Source organism: Porites lutea, chromosome 10 (assembly GCF_958299795.1).
Source record: "Porites lutea chromosome 10, jaPorLute2.1, whole genome shotgun sequence".
NCBI classification, from domain to species: domain Eukaryota; kingdom Metazoa; phylum Cnidaria; class Anthozoa; order Scleractinia; family Poritidae; genus Porites; species Porites lutea.
Window position 1 is genome coordinate 821,978 of NC_133210.1, and position 14,556 is coordinate 836,533.

The window sequence follows — 14,556 nt, forward strand, 5'->3', positions numbered from 1 at the left end:
ATTCTTACTGTATTGGTGCTGAGAATGACAAAACGTCACTACTTTATTTGCTACACTGAATTCTACCCAGTTGCAAGATTTCACCAATGCGTACTGCTGTCTTTCGGTTTAACCTTTTTTGGGGGCGGAAATCCCACAATTTGTCCCAGAGATAAACATGTCTTGCATTATATCAACTAACCTTCAAGAAGTGTAAATTGCCATCTTAGTTTTTTTCAGTTTGGTTAGTGAAAAAAGCTGAAAAGGGATCACACATAAGTCGTTCTCCAAAGTTCATGAAAGATGATGTTCTATCACTTGCGTCCTTTTTATGTAACAATTCCCCTTTTGATAGCTTACTTAAAACTCGGGATATTGAGAAATTTACTTCTAAGAAACACAATTAAACAATTTGTATTATACAAAAACTTATCCAAATAGGCAGCTGGCTCGAAGCTGGCCTTAAATAGTGTTTATTTGGACAGTTAATTGCCATATGTTATCCATATGCGTTTGAAAATCTCGATTGTAAGTGTAACCCGTTTTTCATTGTACATTTTAAGCGAATTAGGATGTGCAGTATTTTTTAGAAAGTGTCGGTAGGCACGTAGGTAACACACGACGATTTTTCTTTTTACTAATCTAGTGTAATCTATGTAATGGGAAACGTCATGTACAAAGCTTTTTAAGATATTTATTAACAGTCTCTGTAAAATAATGTATGCTTGATTTGTCCTTTCTTAAAAACAGTTGTCCCTTTTGCTATTATTGTCCTGTCATTTTCTTTCCGCAAGTTGATCTTTAAACAAATTAAACAAGGAAATGCCTACTTTAGAAATTCAGTTATTATGCAATGATTTTCGGTGGATTTCTTTTATCTTACAATCCAATCTGTTTAACTCTATTTTTGCGACTCAGTTGCTTAGAATGTGTCCTCCTTGTATCCGGCTTATGTTTTCTTTCACGATCGATTGACAAAACTGCCGGTATGAATATAAAGTCAGTTTCAAATTATAAATATTAATACTTGGCTTCAAAGGTGAGGGAATTAGAGCGAATGAACCGGCATTAGATTCGGGGACGATTAATTCAGACATTTTGTTTTGTTTTATACTATCAGCCCCGAAGCCCTGAAAGAAGTACTTAAATATATGAAAACTGACGTATAACGAACAGTGAAAATTACAGAGGCGAATTTCAACGAATTTGAAATGCTAAATTCCGGCTATTAGTCTTTCTTCTCAAGTGGGATTGAAAAAATTTATGCAACAAAGCAAAAAACAAAAAGAAATTTTGTTTTAACTTTAAATGATGCTTTGAATTGTTTTCTTGCCCGCAAGTCACCCAACCATAACAAGGGTATGAGGGCTACCAAAACCGATCAAACCTTTAGTTTGATTGGTTTTGCATTATGATTGTATGAGACTGGCATTAAGGAAATAAAAACTTTGACATGCCGGAAAAATAACAAAGACAAAACTTTTTCAGTGGGAACAATAGTAGCGTCTTCCTTCTTCCAAAATACCACCAAAAATTTGGAAAATGTTAAACATAATTATTTTTTAATTTTCGAACTATATACATAAATACAATTCTTCTTTAACAAGTGCAAAAATGTTAAAATATTTGTTCTCTTTACATGAAATGAAATGAAATAAGTTGAAAGACTGCTACATACATTGCTCTGATCATTATTCAACTGAATCGTAATTATTATTATACTGATTGTAACTTTTCCATATGTATTAAAATACAAATGATGAATTTAAATACTAAATTAACAATAACAGTCAACTCACTATATGATGGCCACAGTTAGAACAGGTCTATCTATCCATCTTAAATGTCTGTCTTAAGAGGAGTTAAGTTATAGTTAAATGACTGTCAAACCCAAAAAGTAGGTACCCATCTTGTTACAGGAGACAGTTACCTATATGCAATTAAATGATCAAAAGTATCCCAACAATTACAATGTAACTACAAGTAATTAATACCATTCTGACTGCAGCAGGAAAAAAGGCTTGAATAATAATAATAATAATATTATTAATGCAATGTTAATTCCATTCCTTATTCCTGTCTCTAATCCAGAGGTAAAATTTACAGCCTGTACAGTGCATTCTCTTTATAATTTAAGTACCAAGGCTTCAAAAACATGGAATTACTGTTTCCAATCAAATTCTCCCAGCGTCTCTAATTATGTAATAAGTTTTAAGCAATTACTTTAAGTCTCAGTAATAAATATGTACTCTCCACCAACAAAAAAAATACATCAAACAAATTTATGATCATAATCCTTTTTCATGTATGATAATAGAATTTTACCCAAAATGAGAATTCAACTCATTAATAAGCTGCTAATGACTTAATAAATTTACATTTATGATTTTGTTACTAAGACATTAGTCACTTAATTCTGTCTGTTAGGAAATACTGTGCATGCTCTCAACTTGTGAAATATTAGGTGCACCTAAAAGCTCATGTTGAAGTAACTTGTACATTAATTTTATAAATACCAAGTTCCAAGGAAAATGTTGTCAACTGCAGAGCTAAGCTCTGATAAATTTATAATGAGAATCTCCAGGTTTCTGGGTGACCCATATCGTAGAGACAATGCTTGCAGGAGGTATGGCCAAGTGATCTGTTAGCATGTTAGACTCACCATCCGGTGGCCTGAGTCCAGCTCTGACCACCAGCTGAATTTGTTTCCTTCAAGTCTCAGGATGAAATCATTGGTCATGCTTATAAATAGCCACCTGGCTGCCTCCTAACAGTTGTTTTGTTTTGTTTTGTTTTTTAAATTCTGTTATGTTCTATTTGGATCATATGTTAAAAAATTATTAGAGCAGAATGCCTGTGATCTACTTAGCTTGAGTACCTAAGTTCAGTTCCATTTTTTTTTTCTTTTTTTTTTGTTCATTTCCCTTTATTTGAGGGCAATATTTTATAAACAACTTTAAAGTATGGTATTTGTTGGTATCAAACATATTATAAGGAAGATTTATTTTGTATCGAATATGTGGCTATTAGTGATGTCTTCACCACCAAGAAAATGAAGAAAATAAAACAATAAAACGGGAATATTAAAATATAGATGTTGCACTGAAGTCACAAAGAACTTGAAAAGTTAACATTAAAGACAGTGATAATGATGATGATGACTTAATGAAAACAATAATGAGAATGATAACAAAAGAAATCCTCAGTGTGTTATAAACAAAATTCAATTCAACTCAATCAGCACCTGAGATGCTGTTAAAAAAGAAAATGTTATTATTAATTTTGTACCCTTCATTATACACATTTTATTTCTTTCTTTACCCTAATTTGTTATTTTTTGGTGTGGTTTCAGTTCACTGTGTTTGACTTTCTATCATTAGCAAACAGCTGTAACAACTTAAAAAGCTTTACTAAGCTTCCCACACTGATAATTGAAGAACTAAACAACTGACCAAAACTGGCTTATTAATTGTAATATTAATATTGTCGTTGGCAAGAATCGCAAAAGCAATTGCTGACTCTAGTCCCTTTAAAACATCTTCATATATAAGTGTATTAAGAGCACACATTCTTCTGGATAATTTTTTTAATACAGTCAAATAAGGATAAAGGTGTCCATTGCACTCTACCTACAGCAACAAGCACTAACTCAGAATATTAATTGTCTTAGCTTTTATCAGATATGATACCACTTTCTTGGGTCTTTACCTCTGTGGAGCCTTGATATTTGTCTCTGATTTCTTCTAGAAGCCTAATCAAGTTCTTTAATCCAAACAAATATCCTGAATCAGGCCCATTGCGCACAGGATCCCCAACAAAAACACCATATGTTGTGTGAGCAAAATCAATCATTCGCACATCCACTTTGCAAGAATGATGGCTGTTAAATTTGCCATTCTTGTTTAAACTACAGGAGCTGCAACTTCTGTTAAAATTCTCCTTTTGTCTATTGGTGTCTTGTTCTTTTTCTGTATTACAACTGCATTTCCTTTGCATGTCTCCTTCGTACATGAGGAGTAGAGAACTTGAGTAGAATCTGTATGAATTTTGCTTCTCGATAACTTTGTACAATTTTCGGAGTTTATAGAGTAGAGGTTCTATTAACTCCATTCTAAACTGTTCTCCATTGTGCAGAAAAGTCACAAGTTCTTCTCTAAAACCTTCTTCACATAATTTCAAGCCATAGTATTTGTTCCGACACATAAACCTGCCTGAACCACTGTTATACACCTAGAAACACAACCCAATGAAAGTCAGAAACATGACAGAGCAGAAGATATAACTTTCAGATAAAATAATTAACTTCTGTTAGAACCAAATGTTGTTAAAACTACTGAAGGAATCTCACGTTAACAGACTTTCCTGACTCAGAGTGCCTCCTGAGAAAACATATCACAAAGGGTACACAGCATAATACCTGCATTCCACCAGCTCTAATTCCAAGAGTCTTAGAAGTCGACTGCTCTGCTTTAGCTATCTGTCTCTCTCTTTTGTCACTTGGTGCATCATCTCCATGATGTCGTGTTCCCATTTTCAAATCCAAAATACAGGGAGTTGAAAATCTATGTGCAACATTCTCCAACACAATGAATGCTAATCACAGTTAAGGTCAAGATAGAACACAATACTGGTACAGCACAAATACCCACAAATGATCTAATAGATGCTGGGGGCATTTATTTAATTTTAAAGGTCCAAGAGGTGGGGTTTAATAGATAGGAAGCATTTAAATAGAGAGAGGTGTTTATACCTATTTAACAAGCTCAAAAGAGTAACATGCTTTTGCCGAAAATAACAAGACAGTTTCAAAACAGCGGAATATCCAGCCTATCAATTGCTCCATCTAGGCCATCTAGAGATCCACATTTCTCTTTCAAATCTCAGCAACGATGTTAGAACCCTCGCTCAGCATCATTGTGTTGTCATCATTAGTCTATCCATGCTTTCTAACTTGCCATTGAATGAACATTAAAGATACAATGTGCAAACCCTTATTAATCATGATCAGGCAAGAAATTGAGTGAATAGAATGATCTTTTTTTATGCTTTTCCCCAGTATTTTAGAATAATTGTCATGGTGGGCTCTCAGAGAGAGGGGTCCAAGACAAACTTAACATTGCAGAGGGGGCATTTATTAGATAGGAGGCATTTATTTGAGAGTGTATTAGCTCTGCATTTACAGAAATCAACATGATTACCCAACAGTTGCCATCTCAAAATATTAATTTCCTGGCAGCTCAAAATCTTTGTGTTAAACTTAATTACTTAACTCAAAGTGTTTGGTCAGGAGTAGATAAGCCAAATATCACAATATTGAAAGCTTAAAAGGAAAAGGATACTGTGTGTTTTTGAAGATGATCCCAGTTCTCTCATTCTGCTCAACTGTTCTTTGTGACAATGTAAACTCCAAGGGTTAACTCCAGCACTCCCTAAAACAAGAAGCAATAGATAAGTACACATGAAAGGTATACAATCATATACCCCAGAACTATCTTAGCAAGAAAGAAAATAATCAATTCTTATAGGTGACAGGGAGAAATAAATGTTGCCACATGTAAATAATGTATATAACAAGCTATGCAAAATACAAATTTCACCTAAAATAGAAAAATGATATGATCCATTCCAAAAAAACAACAGTTTACAATGTATATTGTAAAATAGTGTGAAGATTATTTTCCAACCACTTAGAAATTATTTTCTTAATTATTCATTGTCATTAATGCAAATAATTATGCAATACAGTATGGAAGCACTCAGTACTACCATTAAGTGTAGTTCCCACTGGCATAACAGCTTGTACAATAGGGTTTCTGCTGTCAGGCCAACCATGAGAGACCGTATCTAAAGAAGTAAAATACATGGTTTGTTCTAATTTCTTATAACCAACAAGTTCTCTTCAGTACACCTCCTCAACCATCTAAAAACCAAACACATGGGGTGTGCAAGAAAAGCTTTAAATTTTCTACTTTTTATTACTTTTTCTACTACGCAATAATTTTTTACTAAAAAAAGAGACGCTTATCTGTTAATTTACGAAGACATTTGAGCTATCCTTTAGAGAACGTCTATTACAGTGTAAGTTTCCATCAAATTTAACAAAATCTTGACTAAGGATTCTGGTTAGCCACTATCTTACACATCCCAAATATTAACTGCAATAATTCAAGAAGAAAAACAAAGGAATTCTTAAATGTCAAAGAATTTTGAATTTCTTCAAGAATTATTAAATTTTAATCCATTTGTATATCAAAAACTCGACACAGTGTTTCATCAAATATCCAGGCAACTTGATTCTTACGCTTGATGTTTGGTGTCTGGAAATCAGAAACCAACACTGAATCTCGTGTTTGATATATCACCGCAATCAAACTAAATCACTATACATCCCACCTGATGAATGGTCTGGCATATCCCCTGCTTCAAACAATCCATCTGGTCTTGTATTCACCAATTCAAGTTTTCCACTTTGAAGGCGGACCCTGAAAGACACATGTGCTGAAATTTAGGAGAAAGAACAGTGCACACTCAAGTTGTAAGGCCTTTATTCAAAGACTACTGTTTGTTTACCCCACTTGTGCTTGGTGAAAGATACCTCAATTTGGTTCCAACCAGAATGTAGTCTGTGAGGGATACACGTAGCTGTGAGAACTAATGCTACTCAAACATGAGATGGTGTTCTAATATCAAGAGACTGAGAAGTCAACTTATGAATTAAGAAAACAACAGTGAATTATGCATATCCTCTGAATATAATGAGACAAATTGGTAAGATAATAGCAGGCGTTTTTGGAGGAAATGTTGTCTGCAGAAAATACTATAGTGTTTGAAGCACTTAATGTAAAGAAAAAAAGTTAAGCATTACTTTTGAATCAATTTAACAAATAATTTGTTATTGATTGACATCAATTTTCCATGGTCTGTACACTTGTCAGCCATAGGAAATCACATCAGAATCTTCAAAACTCAAGTAGAACCCAGAACCACAGGAAACTGGTTTCAATGCAAAGATTTGAACATCTTGATGTCATTTCTATAGCCTGCGTAGCAAGCGTTTCCTCGCGAGGTTCGTCTAGAAAGCTGGGGCAAGAGCAAAAAAAAAAAAAATGAATGACGGGGGAGGGGGAGGGGAAAGAAGGAACTGCTTGCCTGCAAATCCCACGATTTTGAAAAACTGCGTTCGCCCACGAACACAGCCTCTGATTGGCGCGGTGCGGTTAGTGTTGATTACTTAGCATTCGAAACATCAATCAAACCAGGTATGCTTTGTTTTCGTGCGCCACAGATCTGGTCTCATCTGATTTGTGCTCGCAGATTACAAATGCTTTGGACTGATATTTACTGGAATTGTGTTTGTGCGAAGGTTTATGAGATCAGAGCCTTCAAAGTATAATTGGAGATCAAGCAGTGGAGACTAGGGAAGGCCAATTTATTGAGAATGACGGCGTGCGTATCTGACTGGAAAAAATGGACTGTTTGTTGGAGATAACATCAACATAAATCAGAACATCGGTACTTGACACTAGCTGAAGCCGCCATGGACAAGCGATTTGTCAGCTTTTTGAAATGAAAAGATTCTTTTTGTTTATTGGAAATTTAGCGGCATCTATTGTAGAGAACGTTTAGACACAGGCTGAAGAGCAGCCGCTCTGCAAAACTTATACCCGGCGGAGTGAATTGTTCCGGACAAATCATTTTTGACGTATCGACAAGGTTTCAGACGAGGTAAAGCCACGCGATAAAAAACAAGAAATTCAGCAGCAATCGCTCATGGTTTTAACTTTCTTTTATTGTAAATATGAATGTATTATACAGAATTTTTAATATTATCTTAAAAATCAGATTTTGACTTATTATCTAGGATTCATTTGTAATTTTCAAGTATTGTAAAGTTTTTGTAAATAATTGCGTAATTCAGCCTTTGGCTGCAATGCAGTTTTAATAAACAAACTATCTTTCTATCTAACTATCTATCTAAATCTTTTTTATTACAGTTCTTGCAATCGCCTGCAACGTGTTCTATTAGAGAACAAAGTAATTTTACAAATCTGGTAATCCAGGGGTAATCTGTTTGTTATGTTTCTATTTTGACGAGCTGTCAATTTACAAATGAACCCAACCGTGAAATATCAAGGGGCGTTTTCCAGAATCGTGGGGTTTGAGGGCAAGCGTTTCCTCTTCTCCCCTCCCCCTTCAACCTTTTTTTTTGCTTCCGCTCTAACTTTCACGTAATAACTCGATTGGAAACGCTTGCTACGCAGGCTATCATTTCTATGGTGGATAAGATTACAGACCATGGAAAATTGTTGTCGATTTGTTTTTACAATAACATTGACAGTTTTGACATCCATTTCTATTGAAGTTTCTTGGAATAAAAAATTGTGCCACCATCATGTCACACATGTCATGGACTGTCCTCTTATCAAACATAGCTCTCAAACAATCAGGGTGCCAGAAATCGTTTATTTATTGTAACAATTTATATTTCCTACCTTACAAACTGTTGCAAGTTTTATCTTACATGTATTTACCTGTGCAGGCCTTTCTCTGGAGTTGAATCTCCCTCATCTTCCCCACTGCTACCATCATTGTCGGAATTAGTGATGCAGAATTTGGTTGAGCCCTCCTTTTTTTGGCACTCTAAAGCCAACTTGTCTGGGTGTGCAGTAAGATAAATATAGCCATCTTTGTCCTCTTTAACACTTACAAAAACCACTCCTGTTTGTAGTAGCAGCAACATTTTGTTGTCACAAAGACATAATTGAAATTTTTCATAAGCCTATTTATTATAATTTAAGCAATAGATATTTTCCACCTAAGATTCCAGGGGGCATATACATGAAGTTGAGGCACAAATGGACAATATCATACAAAACACTGTATTTTGTCCACCCGATAACTTTGACACCACAATGCAGTAAAGGGTCTAACCCAGAACATTGTTTGCAAAAAACAATAAGTAACTCCGTGGTCAGACTATCCTTTAGGAAACACAGAGAATTTATTTTACTTTGTTCCAATATAATAAAAACAGTCTCCAATACATTTAAATTTTTAAGAAGAATTTAATTTTTAAATTTTGTGGAAAACAATGACCACAAAAATGTTATTTGCATCATGCAAAAGTGGTAGAGGAAGCCAATAATTTATCATTCATTAATACAAAAAGAAAGATGAAGATATATAGCAGATAAAAAGGGTCAAACAAACACATTCCTCGGATTTAGCAATACACAGATGATCTTTCTTGGTAGACTGCAGTGGAAGAGGGAAAACAAACCAAAGATTGCATGACAATAGCCTTTATGCAAATAATTTTTTAAAATTGTAGGCAATCAGCTGAACCAAATAAACTGATTCATGATAAATTGCACTTGATTCACAAGTCAAGCATGTCATGTACGGCAACATTCTGCGATGGGTACACTTTAATAAAAAGAATAACGAGAGTAAAAGAATAAAGTGCGCAATGTGTACAAGAAGATTTTTTACAGGGATCTTTTAGCATTATTGTCAAGTGGAAAAAAGATAGGCCTAATCACAAGTTCGCTCGCTTATAACGGTCAATTCTTTCTTTGACTTAAGAAACAACAACAACCGATTTTGGTCATTTTCACCTCGAACATGTGTAAACACGATCTCTATGTAAGGCGTTGTTGACGATTTTGATTTGAATCTGGCTTTGGGTTGTATCAAGTTTACATACCCAGTTGGGGGCGACAGTCTCGACGAAGATTTCTCACCCACAGAATTTGTATGTCCAATAACAAAAAGCAAAATGCAGGTTCTCAGGGGCTTAACAATTTTAGAAGCACTAACATATAAATCTATTGTAAAATACATTGGTTTTGCAGAATGAATCGTTGTATTCTAGAAAGGATTCTCCTGCGTTAACAAGTATCCCTAGATCTGGATCATAACTATCGAGGGAATTACGACACGTTGGGATGAAACTCATAACTCGACAGCCATTTTTATTTCAACCAAAAAGCTAATTAGGCACGAAAGCAAGAAATTTTTACATTTCTGGTACTTTTGAGCCTTCTGTCCTGACATACAACTTAGACAGTTTTATTTTCCGGGCGAGAAAGATAGTCGATTAGCTGAGAATAGCCGGTTTTTCGTCGAAACGAAATTTGCAAGAAGAAGAAAGCGTTATTTTATTCTATACGTACCTCGGTATTCAGGAGTAAATGGTCGCATTTCTGGAGGCTGTTCCTCGTAAAATCGATGTTCCCTTTGCTTTAAGGGCTTGCAAACAGATACATCGTCAAATCTCATCATGGAGCAATGGCCACCGACTTGGTGGACAAACGGTTCTAGAGGAACGAAATCTCGTTTCGCTACTCGGTCGGGCATAACCGCCATGAAATAGTTTTCAGGAACAAAATTTGTAATCGATCAATAGTGTCACTTATACAATAGTGTTACTTCTTTATAAAGAGGGAAATGTTAAAGGTTTACTACAAGACCAGAGGAAATGCTAAGTGTCTCAATTTTCTTCACTGCTGTCACTAGACTTCACAACAATAAACCCGAGCGTTTATGCAACGACGCTGGCAACAATTTTTTTCCTCCCTTTTTACCATGACGTCACCGAATAAAGATCACGTGAATAAAACACGCTTAATTGATTGGATGACGCTGAGAAGCGAAAACACTGAAGACGTGCCATGACTTGGCACCTTGCCTCATGAAAATAAAGAAGTGAACGCGCCTTGTGAACAAGGAAATATTTATTGCATGCTGATCGAAAATTGGAATCAAACAGCTGAAAGCTAAGGAGTAGCCTGATGGGATCGGACGTCACAAGCCCTTAAAACTGAATGCGTGGAGCAAGAGACGTGTCAATGGCTGAAACAAGACGTTCAGATCTTCAGGTTTATTACATAACGACTTTGACATTTTCTCCATTTCTCTTCCAAAATTCACCCTATTAAGTTCAAGGTCAGGCACGCAATAATCGGTCACGTGATCAACTTTCTGTAAACACGATCGATATGCTGTCAAACCCCCCGTAAGCGAACCGCAGGGGGAACAGGGGGTCTGTTCCGAGAAGATGTCCAGGTACATCTGCTTTATGGAAGATAATTTATTGGATGCAATGTCTAAGTTAGGATATGTGTAGTTCCGTGTTGTCACTAAAGTGTTTCATTTGAGTATAAACACAGTGAACACAGCGAGAAATAGAGATCAGAAAATGGAGGTAAAAAACAATGGAAAATAATTAACCGTCAGGCCCAAAAAGTAGTCGCGGTCGCTTACAGGAGGTGGTCGTTTACTAGAGTTCTAACTGTAAGGCTGTGACTGTTACAGTTTTGGTGTTTTGGATGGGTGGTCGCTTATGGGAGGTCAGGAGGTCACTTACGAGTGGTGGTCGCACATGGAGGTTCGACTGTATTGAAATTCTAACATGACTCCAAGGCTTTCTGGTCATTTTTCTATATTTGGTCTGGTTTTCTTTGTACTCAAGTCAGTCTTTCGGAAGTGAGTCAATGATTTGCAATTTTGACCGTAGAGCCTCGGAGTTGTGTTAGAATTTTAATATATCGAACGTGGGCTATTCAATTAACCCGCGTTCGATATACAGTGAAACCTCTCCTTTGAGACACATCAAGGACACCACCATTCAGGGGACATAAGATTTGGTCCGGGGGGGGGAAACCTTATAAGAGGCTAATGAGGATGTGACTCTGGATGGGGCTGCATTTTCACGACTGGATTGACTAAAATTAGGTCGCATTTTCAATAGAGTGACTAGAATGGGGTCGCACATTTTCGGATTTTCTGGGGTAAGACAGTTCTTCATATTTACGGTTAGCAAACGTACCAGAATGTTTGTACTGCCGATGAAAAGTTTAGTGTTCTTCATTCAATCTAAAACATGGGTTAATTCATAGAAAATAGAAGGTAACTAAGTTGGGATCGCGAAAATTACACATTTGCCGAAAAGTGACTAAGATGGGGTCTATAATTGGCCATAGTATAGACTATAATGGAGTAGGGGCTCTGAGAGGCAAGCGGCACATACCCAGCAAAAATTTACCCAAGTGACCCTCCCCCCCGGGATTTGGTCCCGGATAAATTCACATAATCTTTGTATCAATGTTACCTCTAAGGAAGGTACATCTCTATTCAGGGGAAAGGGACACTTTTTCAGGGTCCCGAAAACTTAGCCTGCGAAAACATGAAAAGAGCGAGGACAAATGGATGTTTTCGCAGGCTACCGAAAACTGGGTTTAACCTCCAGTCAAGGGAGTAGCAATCAAAAGTATGTCAAAAGTGACTGACCACAAAAATCGTCGATAAGTATAAGTGTTCGCTAGTCACAATGGGAAGATCTTTCAAAACGTGAATTAACTCACTTCAATCAATGTACTAACATCGCAGAGGTAAGTTAATCGTGACTTTTTATACATTATCTAGCTACTACAATGCCGCTGCAGCAGATTTCGTAGACTGCAAGAGCAAGAGACCTTTTTCTGCTTTTTCGGCTCTAATAATATTATTTTATTTTTTGGTTAAACATTAACAAGAGAGAATGATCTAAGAAGATGGGAGAGGGAGAAATGGCCCGAAAAAGTAGGTAGGGGGGAGAAATTGGGCCGAAAATGTAGGGGAGGTGGAAGAAATGAAATGTTGGGAGTGGGGAGATATTGACGAGAAGGTAATGATTAACCTTTTACCATTTTTTTTTTCAACCCGCATCACACACGGCGGCTAAAGACAGCAGAGGTTGGGAAAAAGAAAACCTGGGTCTTAAACAGACTCACTACTGAACTGAGTCCTGGAGTCCGGGTGACTAGTCAAAACTCAGTCGTTGAGTTCCCCGACCTCCCAGAGGATCGAGTGATGCTACTTTTTAGGTAGACTAAGAGTAGTCCCCATTTTTCCTCAGGGATAGTAGAGCGAGCGAAACGCGAGCGCGCGTGAAAATCACCCCGCCGCGTGTCACCTTTCAGTCGCGTGAAGTGATTTTCAGGCGCGCTCGCGTTTCGCTCGCTCTACTATCCCTGAGGAAAAATGGGGGACCACTTGTAGTCTACTTTTTAGACATCAGGAAGACGGACTCAGAGAAGAGATTATAAGAGCAGGCTAGGGTCCTAACCAGTGTCAGGAACACATGGGCTCCTCAAAGTCAGCGTGACTAGATTTTACCGTAAAATCTTGCAACTTGCAACTTGCCTTTTCCTTGACTAGGGAAAGGCAAGTTGCAAGTTTGGGCCTGTTGTTTATAAGCGATCTGCGTATCTCACCACTCGATAGCCTGTTCCAGGCTCAGAGATAGTCGCGCCCGCTCAGCCTAGTCCCTAGGAGTTCTCTCTTGATCCGTGGGCGCACGCGAAGTCTAAATAAAACGGGAGGAAACTGGGGAGAGATGGAGTTCCTTTTTCCATTTTTTCCCGCCCACCAACTTTTCGCGTGCCTGTTACTTTCGTGTCTTTCCAACTATCTGAGAGCCTGGAACAGCCTAACCACTCGAAGGTTGAGCGTTGGAAAAAGATCTCACGCCAAGATCTCACGCCACCACGCCACATCTCTGATTCACGATACGAACACGTGTTTTACGTTTTGGCCTCGGTGAGTCAGTAACTAGAGACGAAAAATCGATGGGTGCTTAAAGACGGGAGGGGTTTAAAGAAGAAGGGACCCAACCAGGAGAAAGAAGGGGAAAGAGGATTATAAAAAATTGGAAAATACTGTGCAACGCAAAAGTCACGTTAATGATTTTTGCCAAGTTATTTTTCAAAATGTGCGTCGAAAGGGCACGAAAAAAGGGATTTATCTCTAATCGGCTCCTGATCTACGGTTCTTTAATTTTCCTTGTTTTGTAAAGTATATGGAAAATAAAGCAAGGGCCATTGCCACCTTCTACGCCTATATTTCACTATTATGTTCAGATTCACCAGTCCAGACCACTTTCTTCCTATTTGTTTAGCCGGCTTGTGTAAGAAACTTGTAAACCGCCTCATTTTAAGAACTGCACGGTCTCTGTCCTTCCTCCTTCAAGGCCCCTAAATCGGCCTTGCCTGCAAGGGAGGTAAAAATAGAGCAATGGAATACATTTCCATCGGTTTTCAAGTGTCTCTAGCAAAATGAGGCCCAACTTAATGTGTCGCCTTTTTGTACTGTCGGTTTGAGACTGTTTAAATCCCTCTATTATCCCAAAAGATCACCATCAACTGTTGTCATTTGCCTCACTGAAATGTGCTGATGGAGTACAGCTGTACGCCCTACACTACGACATCAGGAGCCCTGACGACACCCACCCCACCCCCAATTTAGCGCTCGATCGCCACGGTCTTACATCTCGGAAGTCTAGTTTTTAGGGCGGTCAAAACTCCCGTTTTCATTCCTACTTTTTCTGTGTTCGCAGGCTAGCCAGTCCCGGCTACAGCCGTTCCTTGGGTTGTCCCTTTGTTGGGAGGAGAGTTTCGCGACGACTCTTAAAACGGCTGTGAAGTTCTACTTCACTGAGATCTAGAATTTATTAAGATTTCGTGAGAAACTGATCACATAAAAAAAATGTCGTTCCATTTACTCTTATTTAGTTCCCCTGGTCTTTGACCGGTGTCC

The 14,556-nt window shown here is 37.4% G+C and overlaps 1 protein-coding gene across 2 annotated transcripts; it reads right to left on the minus strand.

The window, feature by feature from the left end:
* Nucleotides 1-1,524: 1,524 nt before the first annotated feature.
* LOC140951328 (inositol hexakisphosphate kinase 1-like) lies at nt 1,525-10,539 on the minus strand. Of its 2 annotated transcripts, XM_073400587.1 has the most exons (7): nt 10,155-10,539; nt 8,511-8,697; nt 6,373-6,461; nt 5,746-5,823; nt 5,319-5,408; nt 4,397-4,572; nt 1,525-4,209 (listed from the first exon to the last, which is right to left on the minus strand). In XM_073400587.1, the coding sequence occupies exons 1-7, from the start codon at nt 10,345-10,347 to the stop codon at nt 3,646-3,648; spliced, it is 1,377 nt and encodes a 458-aa protein (XP_073256688.1). In that variant the 5' UTR covers nt 10,348-10,539; the 3' UTR covers nt 1,525-3,645. The 2 variants fall into 2 exon arrangements, with proteins under 2 accessions (XP_073256688.1, XP_073256689.1); XM_073400588.1 differs by lacking the exon at nt 5,746-5,823.
* Between the last annotated feature and the right edge of the window lie 4,017 nt (nt 10,540-14,556).

Coding starts and splice junctions, on each gene's coding strand:
- LOC140951328 (XM_073400587.1), bottom strand. CDS start 10,347: ATGGCGGTTATGCCCGACCGAGTAGCGAAACGAGATTTCGTTCCTCTA. Junction 4,573..5,318: donor ATCATCTTCAAAAACACACA/GTATCCTTTTCC, acceptor AACTGTGATTAG/CATTCATTGTGTTGGAGAAT. Junction 4,210..4,396: donor TTAGAGCTGGTGGAATGCAG/GTATTATGCTGT, acceptor TTGTGTTTCTAG/GTGTATAACAGTGGTTCAGG.